Consider the following 12,682-nt stretch of genomic DNA (forward strand, 5'->3'; position numbering starts at 1 on the left):
TAACTTTTTATAGAAATGTGGGATAATGATGAGACTTTCACAGGTTCTTAGTTGCCTAATACCGCTTCAGGATCTCAGGTCTTGGGTCTCTTAGCCCTCGGAAACCCTGAGAAGCAGGTTCTCCCTATAAACCCAATGGCACACCAAAGCTAACCGCAATGACGTTTTATGATGTCATAGTTTACATAAGCACATGTGGTCGAGCGCCCAAACTGATAATTCTTCCTTTAATATGCTAATAGACCAAGATCTTCTGATAATGATGGCCTTTATGAAGACTAGTTGACTCCAGCAGTTATTGTACTGCTTATCAGGAAGAACAAGATTGTTTTAAGAGTGAAACAACACAGCCAAAATAGCGGCCATGTCTCTATGAAATCATTATAACACGTCATTAGGTCATCATTAGTGACGTAACTACATTTTTCAAATTCCAATGCAGCTGCTTCCACTAGTATAGCAACTTTGATACCTCTGTTGATGATCATGCCAAGGTATTGAAGGTAATAATAATTAATAATGATGATGATCATGATAATGCTGCAGTTTAACGTCAGCCTTCAGTATTAAAATAATGAACTACTGACTACATTAAGTGCCATTATTATGCTGTATATAGGGTTGGTGGAGGATAATGATATTCATAATAGCAAACTGGCATTCAATTATAGGAATGACCTGGGGGCTTCGCCCCCAGGTCGTTCAAAACAATTAAACAAGACAAGGATAAAAAAGGTTAATGAGAAAATAGATAATGATGAGATGAAAAAAATTAATAAATAAATAAGATTGAACAAATAAGTTAGGAGCGAGAGGGGAGAGAGAGAGACAGAGGGAGAGAGAGAGTTAACTGTAGGAAGACATTTTATTGGGTACTTTTTGAGTTTTAAATTTGGTAAACTTGTGGCTATACTGTACATGTACAGTAAGCATACACATAAACTTTACCTGTATGTACAATGCATGAATTACAATGGTAGGTTTGATCATGAAAGTACTCTAAATTACCAACATATACATATATGATAGTCCATATGGTATGGTATACAAAAGTACATACTAAGAATATTGACACATCTGAACTGGAGAAGTACATTGATCAAGGAGAAAGAACAAGGCACATGGGAATAAAGCTATGAGATCCAACAACAATATTAGCTATATGCTTTTATCTGTAGTGTCAAGAACTAATAAGGGCTGGCCATAGGTATGTACATGTATAAAAACATGCATTGTATATATGGGCACCCATGCAGTACTGACTAATGGTATACTTTTTAGGCTGCTTTCATCTACCCTAATTGTTGACATACCTAAACCTAGCTTGCACAACATGAACTGCTGACTATGCTTTGCTGTGGTGAAAGGGCTGGCCTACGTACATGTTGTATGTAGGTACATGTATGTAAATCTATAATTCCATAGTATGCATGCATGCATGCAGTTACTAATTAGTCTAACCTTTGTTGATATAAGACTTTATGCTCCTCCTCCAAGGGGTCATCCTATCTGTCTACTCTCACTTTGTCTCTGCTTGAGTACTGGAAAGCCTGTATAACCTGACTTTAGAAAGAAAAATGTTCCTTGTTACAAAGTGCATTTATATTTCTGTCTTTCTGTTTCTCTCTCTCTCTCTCTCTCTCTCTTTCTCTCTCTCTCTTTCTCTCTCCCTCCTTCCCTCCCTCCCTCCCTCCCTCCCTCTCTCTCTCTCTCCCTCTCTCCCTCTCCCCCCTCTCCCTTTCTCCCTCTCCCCTCCCCCTCTCTCTCTCTCTCTCTCCCTTGCTACAATTAATACACTATTAATCACAACAATTCACCAAATGATTGGCTCACAGCTGAGCAATATATGATAACGAGTAGCACTACCCGCAACACTTGTCTGCAATGCTTCTTTCTCTTCAGGAGACAATAGTAAAACAAACATTACCCTTTGCCTTTAGAGAAGAGAAAAAGATTGTTACATTAAGACAATAGTTCAATTACTAAAGTGTTAATTATCATTTAATGTTTACATCCAATCTTGTAAGATCATCACATAAAATTTCTAATTGCTTTAAAATGAATTACCGTATAGCTAGAAAATTTGGTGGAGTAAAATTTTGTCGCTTTTGGTGAATTGAGGTCCATTCGCCAAATTTTTAGTCTCCAATTTGATAGAGTTCCATAGAAGTATACACAGAGTTAAAATTTCACCAAAATTTTAACCTCCAAACCTCTTTTGAAGCCAATTTGCCAAATTTTAACAATCCAAATTTTCTAGCTATACTGTATAGGATCGTTCAGTTACATTTCAATGCATGTACATGTACATGTATGTACATCTCTTTGTACCTCCAATACAATAACCACTGGCAATATGGTAGTATCCACAGAGGTGTATGTGTAGTTTGCTTTTGATGACTTAATTGTCTGCAATCATGTCATTCAGATAGCCCTGATGTAATTCCCTACAAATCATAATGATAACAAAAGTAACCACTGTACACTGGAATTCATATTTAATATACAAGAATTATAATTACTCACATGTACATGCACAATACATGCATATACAGTGCATAATGATACAATGTAATTAGTATTAATTTTGTAATAAAGCACTTTAAAATGGATTGATTGTTGCTACTGATAACAAGAATACATGTAAGTACATGCACGTGTACATACTGCTTCTCGCTATCGGTTTGTTGCCAAACTGAGATAGGACAACACTGTAAATCTTCAAATACATATAGCTACATGTACATGTAGTTTAGCTATCTATAATAGATGAAGAGAAAGAAAGAGCTGAGAGGAGAGGGGAAGTTAAAAATAGTGGTGTGTGTGTGTGTTTTAATTACTTACAAAACCATGAGATGAATGGACCAATCTTGTCCTCACTTATAGTTTGATGGCAAAGATTGAAAGAGAGAGAAAAATAGTTAATAAGTTCATACAGAGACTGAGTAACAAAAATATTTGGCCTAGAGAGAGAAAGAGAGGGACAAATTAAAATATAGAAAGTAAAATTAGGAGTCACAGAAACACAAAGAGAAAGATATTACATGTATGTACTCTCATAATTGACTCAACCCTCTTTAAAGACTGCCCCAATAACATTAAACTAACAATATTATACTGAAATGAATACAAAATAACCCCAAATGATACTGACATGTTGTACATTACATACATTTGTAGTATGGTGCGTGGGCGGATCAAAGGCGCCGCCAGTGCTACAACTTCCAATAACCTCACGGTAGGAAAATGTAGCACTTTGTGGAATATATAGTACTGCACAGTATAATATGTATGGGCTTTTCTGTTAACCACAAGCTTTGATAAAAGCAAATAACAGCCTCAGCTACATACACTAGACATGTAACAATAATAATAGTGATAAATGAGATCTGATCGTCTTGCTGGCCACCTGTGCGACTTTTGAAATTTCATTTGATCCGCCCACGCACCACTACAAACCAATCAAAGCACTGTTGATTCGTAGATTACGGAAATTATTGCACTCGGGACGGTCTCGACGAAAATGTAGCACTCGGCTTCGCCTCATGCTACATTTTCCTCTCGACCGCCCCTCGTGCAATAATTTCCGTAACCTACTCTCAACAGTGCTTTAACTAATACGTATACATGCATACATGTACCTTCTACAAATAAGTGAATTCTGGAAAGAACATTGGAGGACAAACTGATTCCACATGCATGGATCTCGCTGGTTGAAGGTATACTTTTAAATTTATTGGCTAAAATCCTAAAATTATAGCCCTGACACCTACATGTACAGTAATCTAAGAGAAATGAGAACATGTCAGTTTGGACAGCGAAAAGAGAGAGAGAGAAATTGTTAGATACTAGAGTGTAAAATCATTGAGGGCTCCGCCTCCTGACCACACCTCCAAGTCACACCCCCAAACATACTCATAAATACTCATAAGTAAGCACTTTTCCCAATAACAACCTAAGGACACCTACAGAGACGAAAAGCTAAAAAAATAGAGTTTATGTGGAAGGTCCAAAAGTCTCCTAAACAGATGTACATGCATGCACATTTAAATGTACATTTCTTATAATAAATTGAAAGCGATAAGTGGATCCGGATGTGCATGCTTACTATTGTATAGAAAACTGCTCTTTCTCTGGTAAACTGTTCATTGTTGATGAAGAAAAAGAAAGAGAAAGAAAAAGTTACATTAAAATACAAATAAATAGTCCATTTCACTTACTCAAATACTCTGACCATTGATCAAGTACTACATACATCTACATGTAAATTAAAAACAATTAAATGTATACATATACATGTATGTATGCATGCATATGTAGAATGCACATACTGTACATGTTGTACTCACAGGCTGTCCTTGTAATGATCAAAATTACTCTTTTTCCTTAATAGCAGATGGCAAAACTAGCCTACATTATACATGTACATGTACATGCACAATTCACATCGTACCTAAAAATAATAAATTTTAGATACTGCAGTACATGCACAAAAAATACAAAATAAATCTTTTAATGAAAAATTCATTGCTTGTAGTGCAATGTCCACTTAAATTTATGAGCTAGTGAGACAGTACATGTAAATCTGCTGCACCGAGGCATAATAAAAGTACATTGTACATGTACACGTGTATGTGCCCAAAATTTTGAAATGTTTTCAAACATGTATGAGCTAATTTCCATTCTCTGGACAAACACTACATGAATGCAATTATATACAATAAAATGGCATTCGAGGTGCTTTAATTAAATTTAATTTTGTGGGCAAAAAACTAAAAACAACACAGCAAAACAATTACTGCGCTTATAGGGTTATTATTGGGCAAAGACCTTATTGATAAAGCGCATCTGTCTGTAAAAGCAGGTCTTTTAACTATTTTTAAACTTACTTTCTTCATGATATACATGTAGTGTCGCTTGGGGAGGACATTCTTCTAGTATAATAACAAGAGCTAAAAGGGTTAGTAAATATTGTCAAGGGGAAATGAGGGGGTTGATATGTATTGAGCACATACTTTCTTACTTGCATGTACATGTAAGTCAATTTGCGACACTATTTATTTACTGAGAGCTACAAGGTATAGGAGAAAGAGGAGGGAAGAGTAGATCTCAGAGAGAGAAGGGGAGAGTGGTGGAAAAAAACTTTTCAATAATTGTCATTAATCTCAGCTCACCATGTTTTATAATTTTCCATCGGTAGAGAGTTAATTTCATTATTAACATTACAACGACAGTATACCTTGCTAATTAGAGTTTCCAAGGATGCTATACAATCCAAATTATACTCAATCATAAAATAATATTAACTCACCACTAAGATCAAAAAAGGTACGTACAGTAGCAATTAGAGCTTGAGCAAGCACTTCATAGTCTTTGGAATTTGTATTCAACCTGAAGTTTGATTGAAATAGGGATTCATCATAATAATAATAACGACAAAGCTCTACTAATTGATACATGTACCTGAAACTACAGTAAATAGCTGCACTATTGTGGATTTGTGTTAGCACTGCAAGGTAGGTGTTCATGAGATTTAAAGCCCTCAGTAAGGATAATGTATATATAAATAAATGTGTAGGAGGAATCCGCATCAACTACAAATTGTAATAACACCATGACACAAAAATCATTGAATCTTTTCAACAAAAGTTATATAGAGTACATGTTTCTACATGTAAAAGTAACATTTGAGCAGACTCAACATGAATGCACTTATGCCGTGTCTACCAAGCAATACAATTTGCAAGTACATTTACATGTAGATCAGGATAAAATTTTGACACACTAATTAATAGTACGTGTATATGTACACTGTACATGTATAATTGTCACACAAAGCAAAAAGTGCTAACTTGACATTTTGATGAAAGATGAGACGAATATATTCTCTCTGTTAAGCAGCTATAAAAATTTCTAAAACAGAATTTAGATCAGAATCTTGTAGCAAAATGAGAACATGCATTAGGTGTACACTGTATCACAGAATGTTCATGTAATAAAAATTAACGCCATTATGACAAAAAATTATAACCACAGTTACAGGTGACTTTACAACATTCCAAATTTATTAAAATATGATCAAACTTTGTATGTATACATGACATTGTACAGGTATATACATGTATCAATCAAACAATACAATTTGCAAGTAGAGCAGAATAAAAGTTACACAATATTGGTACATGTACATGTGTATCATCTAGATTTTCCCACAAAGCATGCTACATGTGAGCGAGCTAAACAGCATGAGCTTCATGAGCTGACAAGCACTACAATACAGTACATGGCATTTGGAGCAACTTTATGAGAAAAGCAAGGCTGCAAAAGTTGTGGCAGCCATTTTGAAGCGGGGTGAATCCTACTTATGACAAATATCAGCCTGTTTCTATAGCATCAGTTATATTGGTTTCTTTGCATGACTTGCCAAAATAGCAATACATGGTCATATGCATGACATTTATGTGCTAGAAAAAATGTCAAAAATGATTCTATAATTTGAGGTCAGTCAAGATACTAAATGTGCAGCAAGTGTATAAACCACATTGTATGCATTGTACATGTGTAAATCTGTGCTGAAAAGGTACAAAGGAGAATATTGGATCAATATCCGCCAGCAAGAGTAGATATGGTTATATCAAAGGTGCATCTCTACAGTAGAAATGTGAATAGATATTTAAAAGTTCAACATAACAAATAACTATATATACTTTAATCTGTAGTGTTAAAAACTAATAAAGGCTGGCCATAGGGATATATAAATATGGTATGGCCATAGGTATGTATGGTTAAACATACCATAGGTATGTACATGTATAAAAACATGCATTGTATATATGGGCACCCATGCAGTACTGACTAATGGTATACTTTTTAGGCTGCTTTCATAATAAATTCGTAAAAAAATTATTCACTACCTGAATTCTCCCTTTTGTAAGCTTTTCTGTCTACTCCGAGGTCTACTCTGTCTTATCCACCAGTGTCGCCATTTTTTCTAAATAAAGGAATAGGCGTGTACAGTATTTCAAAATAATGAAAATATTTAAAAATAAAGATGAAGAAGCAAAGACCTACAGCCGTAGTTTGGTATTAGTTTGATAGTTTCTTGCTTTCGCAGGTGCAGGATGTCCCGTGATGTGAGTATTAATTTGGTAATTTTGCTATTAATAAATTAACTAGGCACAGGGTTGAATGTTAAAGCTAGATGCATAGGCGGTGGAACCAGGGGGGCTAGGGGGCTAGAGCCCCCCTAGCTTTCAGAAAAGGGGGGCTTAGCCCCCCAAATGATTAGTAAAGGACAACTATAATCATACTTATTAGCAATGCTAACTGGAGTAACTGAGCCTTTGAATGTAAAAACAGCCTTTTAGCTAGTAACTACAAGTTTAGTTCTGCTTCTAGGCTGCTGCTTCTGGTGTTAAGTTGATCACAAGACCGTGACCACCATTTTCGAGATGAAATATTGAAGGAAACGCCCATTGTGCGACTCCAAAAGTGGGCGTAGTCAAAATCGCGGCGCGCTTTGTGCGCCCTTAGCCCCCCTTTTCTTAGCTTCCTTCCACCGCCACTGGCTAGATGTATAAGCAATAGCCTATATCATAGATGAACTACCTACCCGGCACTTATTTATGCCTATTATGTAGCACTGTAGCTGTGGAGAGTTTTTCCATTTTTAAAATAATGATTCTGGTAGCTATGGAAACCACAGTAACTGTGGCAACTGAGAAGCTACAGTGGTATAAGTATATTATTCCTCACCTCTACATGTATAAGTGAACTTGAAGGGACCACATGGCATGTGTTATGCCAAATTGCCGGTACATGGTGTATGTTGAAGTGCAGGTAGATATACATGCTTTCATATGCATATAATACCTATGTATATGTATTATGTAAAGCTGTATAGCTGACCCTTGAAAATTACCTCTATACTGTGCATGTTTGTCAAACTGAAATTCACAAATTTTAGTTAAGTTTTTAATAGCTTTAGGCAGATGAATTGATATACTGTATATCTATGACATGTTTACTTTAGTGACATTTTGCATTTTTATTACGTACAAGTACATGTAGGAATGCTTTAGTATTCCTTGGCAACATTAACTGCAATTGACTAGCAAACAATGCCATTCATTCAGGTAATCACATATTTGTCATCAAAAAGCATTCACAAGGATGGTCCATTCATTGTAGTTTAGTATTTTTTCTGATAATAACTAGACAGGTGTAACAGTTATAAGTAGATGAGATAAAGATGTACATTTTATTGTTCAGTTTTGCTAATGCTTGCTGATACTCAGGTTGCCCATGTTATTGGTGGCTACAAATTTGGTGACGGTTTGTCCTATTTAAAATGACAAGATTGTATTACAAGTAAAGATGACATCAAAAGGTACATGTATGTACATATGTCCTCAGATTGCCTTCACATTATGATGAGCAATTGTGGCAGGAAAGAATTTGTGAACTGTTGCATTTATTATTGTGGTGCATTAAATAGAATTACAAGTTAAGCTGCGTCAGGATATAATGGATGTAGACTACCGCTGCCTGCTGGAAGGAGTTATTGTCATGGAAATAAAGATCATATTGCGATAATTATAGGTGAAGAAATTATTGTTGCTATAGCTATTAATTAAATGAAACACTTTTCCTATAGATTGAATGAAAGTTAAAAAGCCTGCAAAAATTCCAGAAGAGTTATCCGAAAAAACCCACTAACTCATGGAATGCATTAAATGGTAGTTTTTGAAACAAAATAGTGTATGCTTTCATTGTTTGGTAGTTGATTAAACTGTTGATTACATGTTAACCAATGAAGATAAGTAATTCATATTTTACCTGCATATTTCAATTTTTCAAATACATATAGGTATCTTTAACATGTATACACCTACGGCTAATATCTCAGTGTCTATACCTTCAAGGAAAGAAGAAATTTTTTAAAGACTCCCATGGGAATTCAAGTAAACTTTGCTCTATAGTATGTTACTTTATGTATATTAGATAAAACTAATGCATGAAGATGGCTCAGTGCTGCTTACCATGTAGATATGGTATAAATTTATCAGCAATTGTGACTCGGCAAATTGTTTTATTAATCAATATGGACAAGAGTATTGCAATTCACTCTTTAATGACATAGTACATGGCAACAATTATTCTTACTATAATTGCTTATTCTATATGTTTATTTATAACCGAGTTCATAGGTGATAATAACCAAATTTAAACAAATTGTTATAAATCCCATAGCCAATAATGATGTTTTGACAGTGTGTTAATAATTATACAATTTTGTTGGTAAAAAACAGACTTGTTGCGTTACAGATGTAGCAGACCAATGCTCAAGAGAGCTACCTCAATAAGCTCCGAATCAACCATGTGGTCTATGACGCGGCTGTAGTCACTTCCGGTTTTATGGCTATAATAATGTAGCCTCGATTATCGCCTGACAGCACATACTGAAAGAATTGACTGCCCAGGAGGGAATAGACTCATTACACTGCCTGGAGTTGTTCTACCAATATTGGTATTCTTCTAGAGAAGATAGAGAAGACTGACTGGGCTGGAAACAGTTACTGCAGGGTAAATCAGTCAAGCTCTGCTTCAGAACATCATAATTATCCAAGTGATTTTCTTTTACAGGTGAATGGGAGAGAAAAGTAAAGGTCAGGCTCGCCTGACATAGGCGGCTGCAGGATTTTACTGCAAGTAGGGCAAAGGTGTGGCTAAAAGTGGGAGTGGTCAAAAAGTAGGTGTGGCATATGACCACACCCATATGCCTTGCTCTTGAGTTTAAGCCTGTTATGACTTCCATTTCAGCATTTTGGGGAAAAAATCCAGTAGAAAAGGGCTCTGAACTACTCAATGAAGAGTTACCCTGCCATTTTTATATTCAAGAGGAGAAAATTTAGCATCTAAAGACCTCTATTAATGATAGAGTATCAGTAGCCAGGTGATTTAGCTGTTGAATGAGTCCTTGCTGACTGACTATGATGATTAATAATGAAGCTACTATATGAAGGAGTCAGTTAATCTAGCTGCAGGTTATTATACTTTTGATTATGTCTTCCTGAAGGGGCCATAGCAAGAGTGGCCATAGGTATGGACCTATGAAGTGGTTGGCTGGCTTCCTGTGAATAAACCATGCAGTTAGCAGCTTATTCTCTACTAATAATCACTTTGTTGAGCAAAATAATGTAGTTTTTGTCATTAAAATTAGCTATAATGATGTAATAATTACTAAATAACTATTAATTAACTGCTAATAATGATGATGTCATCTTCCGGTAAGAAATTCTAGTAGGGCATTGCCCTCAATGCCTGCCCCTGCAGCCGCCTATGTCGCCTGACCAGCAAACATTTAGCTACAAACCTTCATTCCCTGTCAGTGAATACAAAGTAAGCCGCCGCAAACCTGACTGATCTGAGCGTTTATCGAAATTCTTTCTTTTCTGGCCAGATTTCTTATTATTCTAATGATGGCTAAGTGCTGCTTCTTCTTTGACGTCAGCAGAATAGAAGCAGAATCTTTCTTGAGTGAAGCACCCAAAGGGACTTTTCTAATACGCAAATCAAGTCGTGCAGGGGGTCATCTCGCTCTATCAGTGAAAGTGTTCAAAGACCAGGAGCCATGTATAAGCCACTTCCTAATAACTCACCAACATTACTACGAACTTCTAGGAAAACGGTTTTACACACTAACAGAAATGGTACATTATTATAGAGACAATCCCGATAAACTCAACACAAGACTACATTGGTCTTTATACAGCGAAGATGTCACCCACGAGAGATTTTTTCATGGTCAAATAGAACAAGCAGAAGCTGAGAGCATATGTGAAAGTCAAGCTGATGGCAGTTATCTTTTTCATGCCAGCACCAGTAATCCAGGAGACTATGTACTCACCATAAAAGTAGCAGATAAGTTCTTCAATGTACTCATAAAATATCACAATAACACATTCCAAATGGGGAACAACCTCATCTTCAACAGTCTATCACAACTAATAGAGCAATTTCGCACCGATCCAATCATCAATGATGAAGGGAGAGTAATACAGCTCGGCAACCCGATACATAGCACCTCTTTTCTACCCATATTTGTCACTAGAAGAGTGGCAAAGCTCCAGTTTGAATATGATGGTTTCTGGAAAGAATTTGAGGAGATACAACAACAAAAGACTAGAAGTGGTAGCTATAAAGAAGGCAGAAAAGTGGGAAATAGACCCAAGAACAGGAGCAAGAATATACTTCCATTTGATCACACACGCGTTGTCCTCAAAGAAGGCTATGATCTACAGGTACCTGGATCAGACTATATAAATGCAAGCTATGTACATGGAGAAGTATCACATTCTGTTTCAAAGTACATAGTAACTCAAGGATGTCTCCCGGCGACCATAAATGACTTTTGGCGAATGGTTTGGCAAGAGGGAAGTCAAATAATATTACTACTAACAAAACCAGGACGGAAATGCTCACAGTATTGGCCAGCCAGAGAAGAAACTTAGGGATCTGTAAAAGTGACCTCCTTGAAGGAGGAGGTAGAAAATGCATATGTAGTAAGGAAGTTTGGTATTACACACAAAGCAGCTGGAGAGTCTCGTCACATTTTTCAATTTCATTTCAAAGCATGGCCAGATCATGGCGTACCTGATCCTGGAGTACTACTCACGTTTATTGAAGATATAAATGCAACAAGTCTCAGAGGTCCATGGATCGTGCAGTGTGCTATGGGATGTGGTCGGACAGGAGCACTCATACTAATAGATTCTATACTAAATACTCTAAAAGTAAGAGGACTGGAGATTCCGATTGACATTTCCAAAAGCATTACAATTGCAAGAATGCAACGAGCGAACCTAATACAATCCTTTGACCAGTACAAATTGGTGTACAAATGTATAATGCAGTATGTGGAAATAAGACAATGTGTAGACAAATATATGTAATCATTACTGTAAATCATTGATTATTCAGTGTTGTGTTATCAATTATTATTGTGATCTTGGCTTTCTTTTTTCTCAATAATTATGAACAATTAAATAAAAAATAGTTCATGTCAGTGAAGAGAGTTGATTACAAGATACATGTACATTAAGTTCTAAAGACCTGATGCAAAAAGATGCTAATGTCAGCTGGTCAACTCAGAGGGTTAAAATAAAAAAGAAACAGTGAAACAAAGTAAAATAAACAAAAAATGAGTGAGAAAAAGTGTACATGTCAATAGAGTTCCATATTGTACATGACCATCAAAAACACCACAATTATAGCAATAATAATATTGTATGAATAATGCAACACAGAATAGTGCTGCGATTACAATTTGTTCAGGTATCACTTTGACAAAAAATTTCCTAAAATTTTTTTACATTCTCTGAAGGAGAGAGTAAGATAGATTGAGGGAAGGAACAAGAGCTCTAAAGAAAGAGATTAAAAAGACAAAAGTAAAATGTTTGCATTAAATTGTATAACTACATGCCATTAAACAATGAAACATGTCCATACAATCAGTTACGTTTTGTGAAGATAGCTCTCCTGTCTCTGGAGCTGCCCCAACCATCTGCAATAAAAGTAGTCCAGCCTTTAAAACTAAAAGTTAAAGTCTACACATCACTCTGCCTGTCTTACCAAGGTGTAGACAGTACAATTATGTGTGCCACTACAATAAAAACCGCTT

General features: G+C 35.9%; 1 protein-coding gene and 1 long non-coding RNA gene across 2 annotated transcripts; one reads left to right on the forward strand and one right to left on the reverse strand.

Annotated features, from left to right (window-relative positions):
- The first annotated feature begins 10,481 nt into the window (after positions 1 to 10,481).
- LOC100638429 (tyrosine-protein phosphatase non-receptor type 11-like) lies at positions 10,482 to 11,954 on the forward strand. Its single transcript, XM_019997689.1, is given in 1 exon segment — positions 10,482 to 11,954. A coding segment is annotated over 1 exon segment (1,473 nt).
- A 262-nt stretch (positions 11,955 to 12,216) lies between these two features.
- LOC109582768 (uncharacterized) lies at positions 12,217 to 12,662 on the reverse strand. Its single transcript, XR_002185217.1, has 3 exons — positions 12,634 to 12,662; positions 12,521 to 12,586; positions 12,217 to 12,422 (listed from the first exon to the last, which is right to left on the reverse strand). It is a non-coding gene; the product is annotated as an uncharacterized LOC109582768 (long non-coding RNA).
- Between the last annotated feature and the right edge of the window lie 20 nt (positions 12,663 to 12,682).

Source organism: Amphimedon queenslandica, unplaced genomic scaffold (genome assembly GCF_000090795.2).
Source record: "Amphimedon queenslandica unplaced genomic scaffold, v1.1 AMPQUscaffold_13357, whole genome shotgun sequence".
Taxonomy (NCBI): Eukaryota; Metazoa; Porifera; class Demospongiae; order Haplosclerida; family Niphatidae; genus Amphimedon; species Amphimedon queenslandica.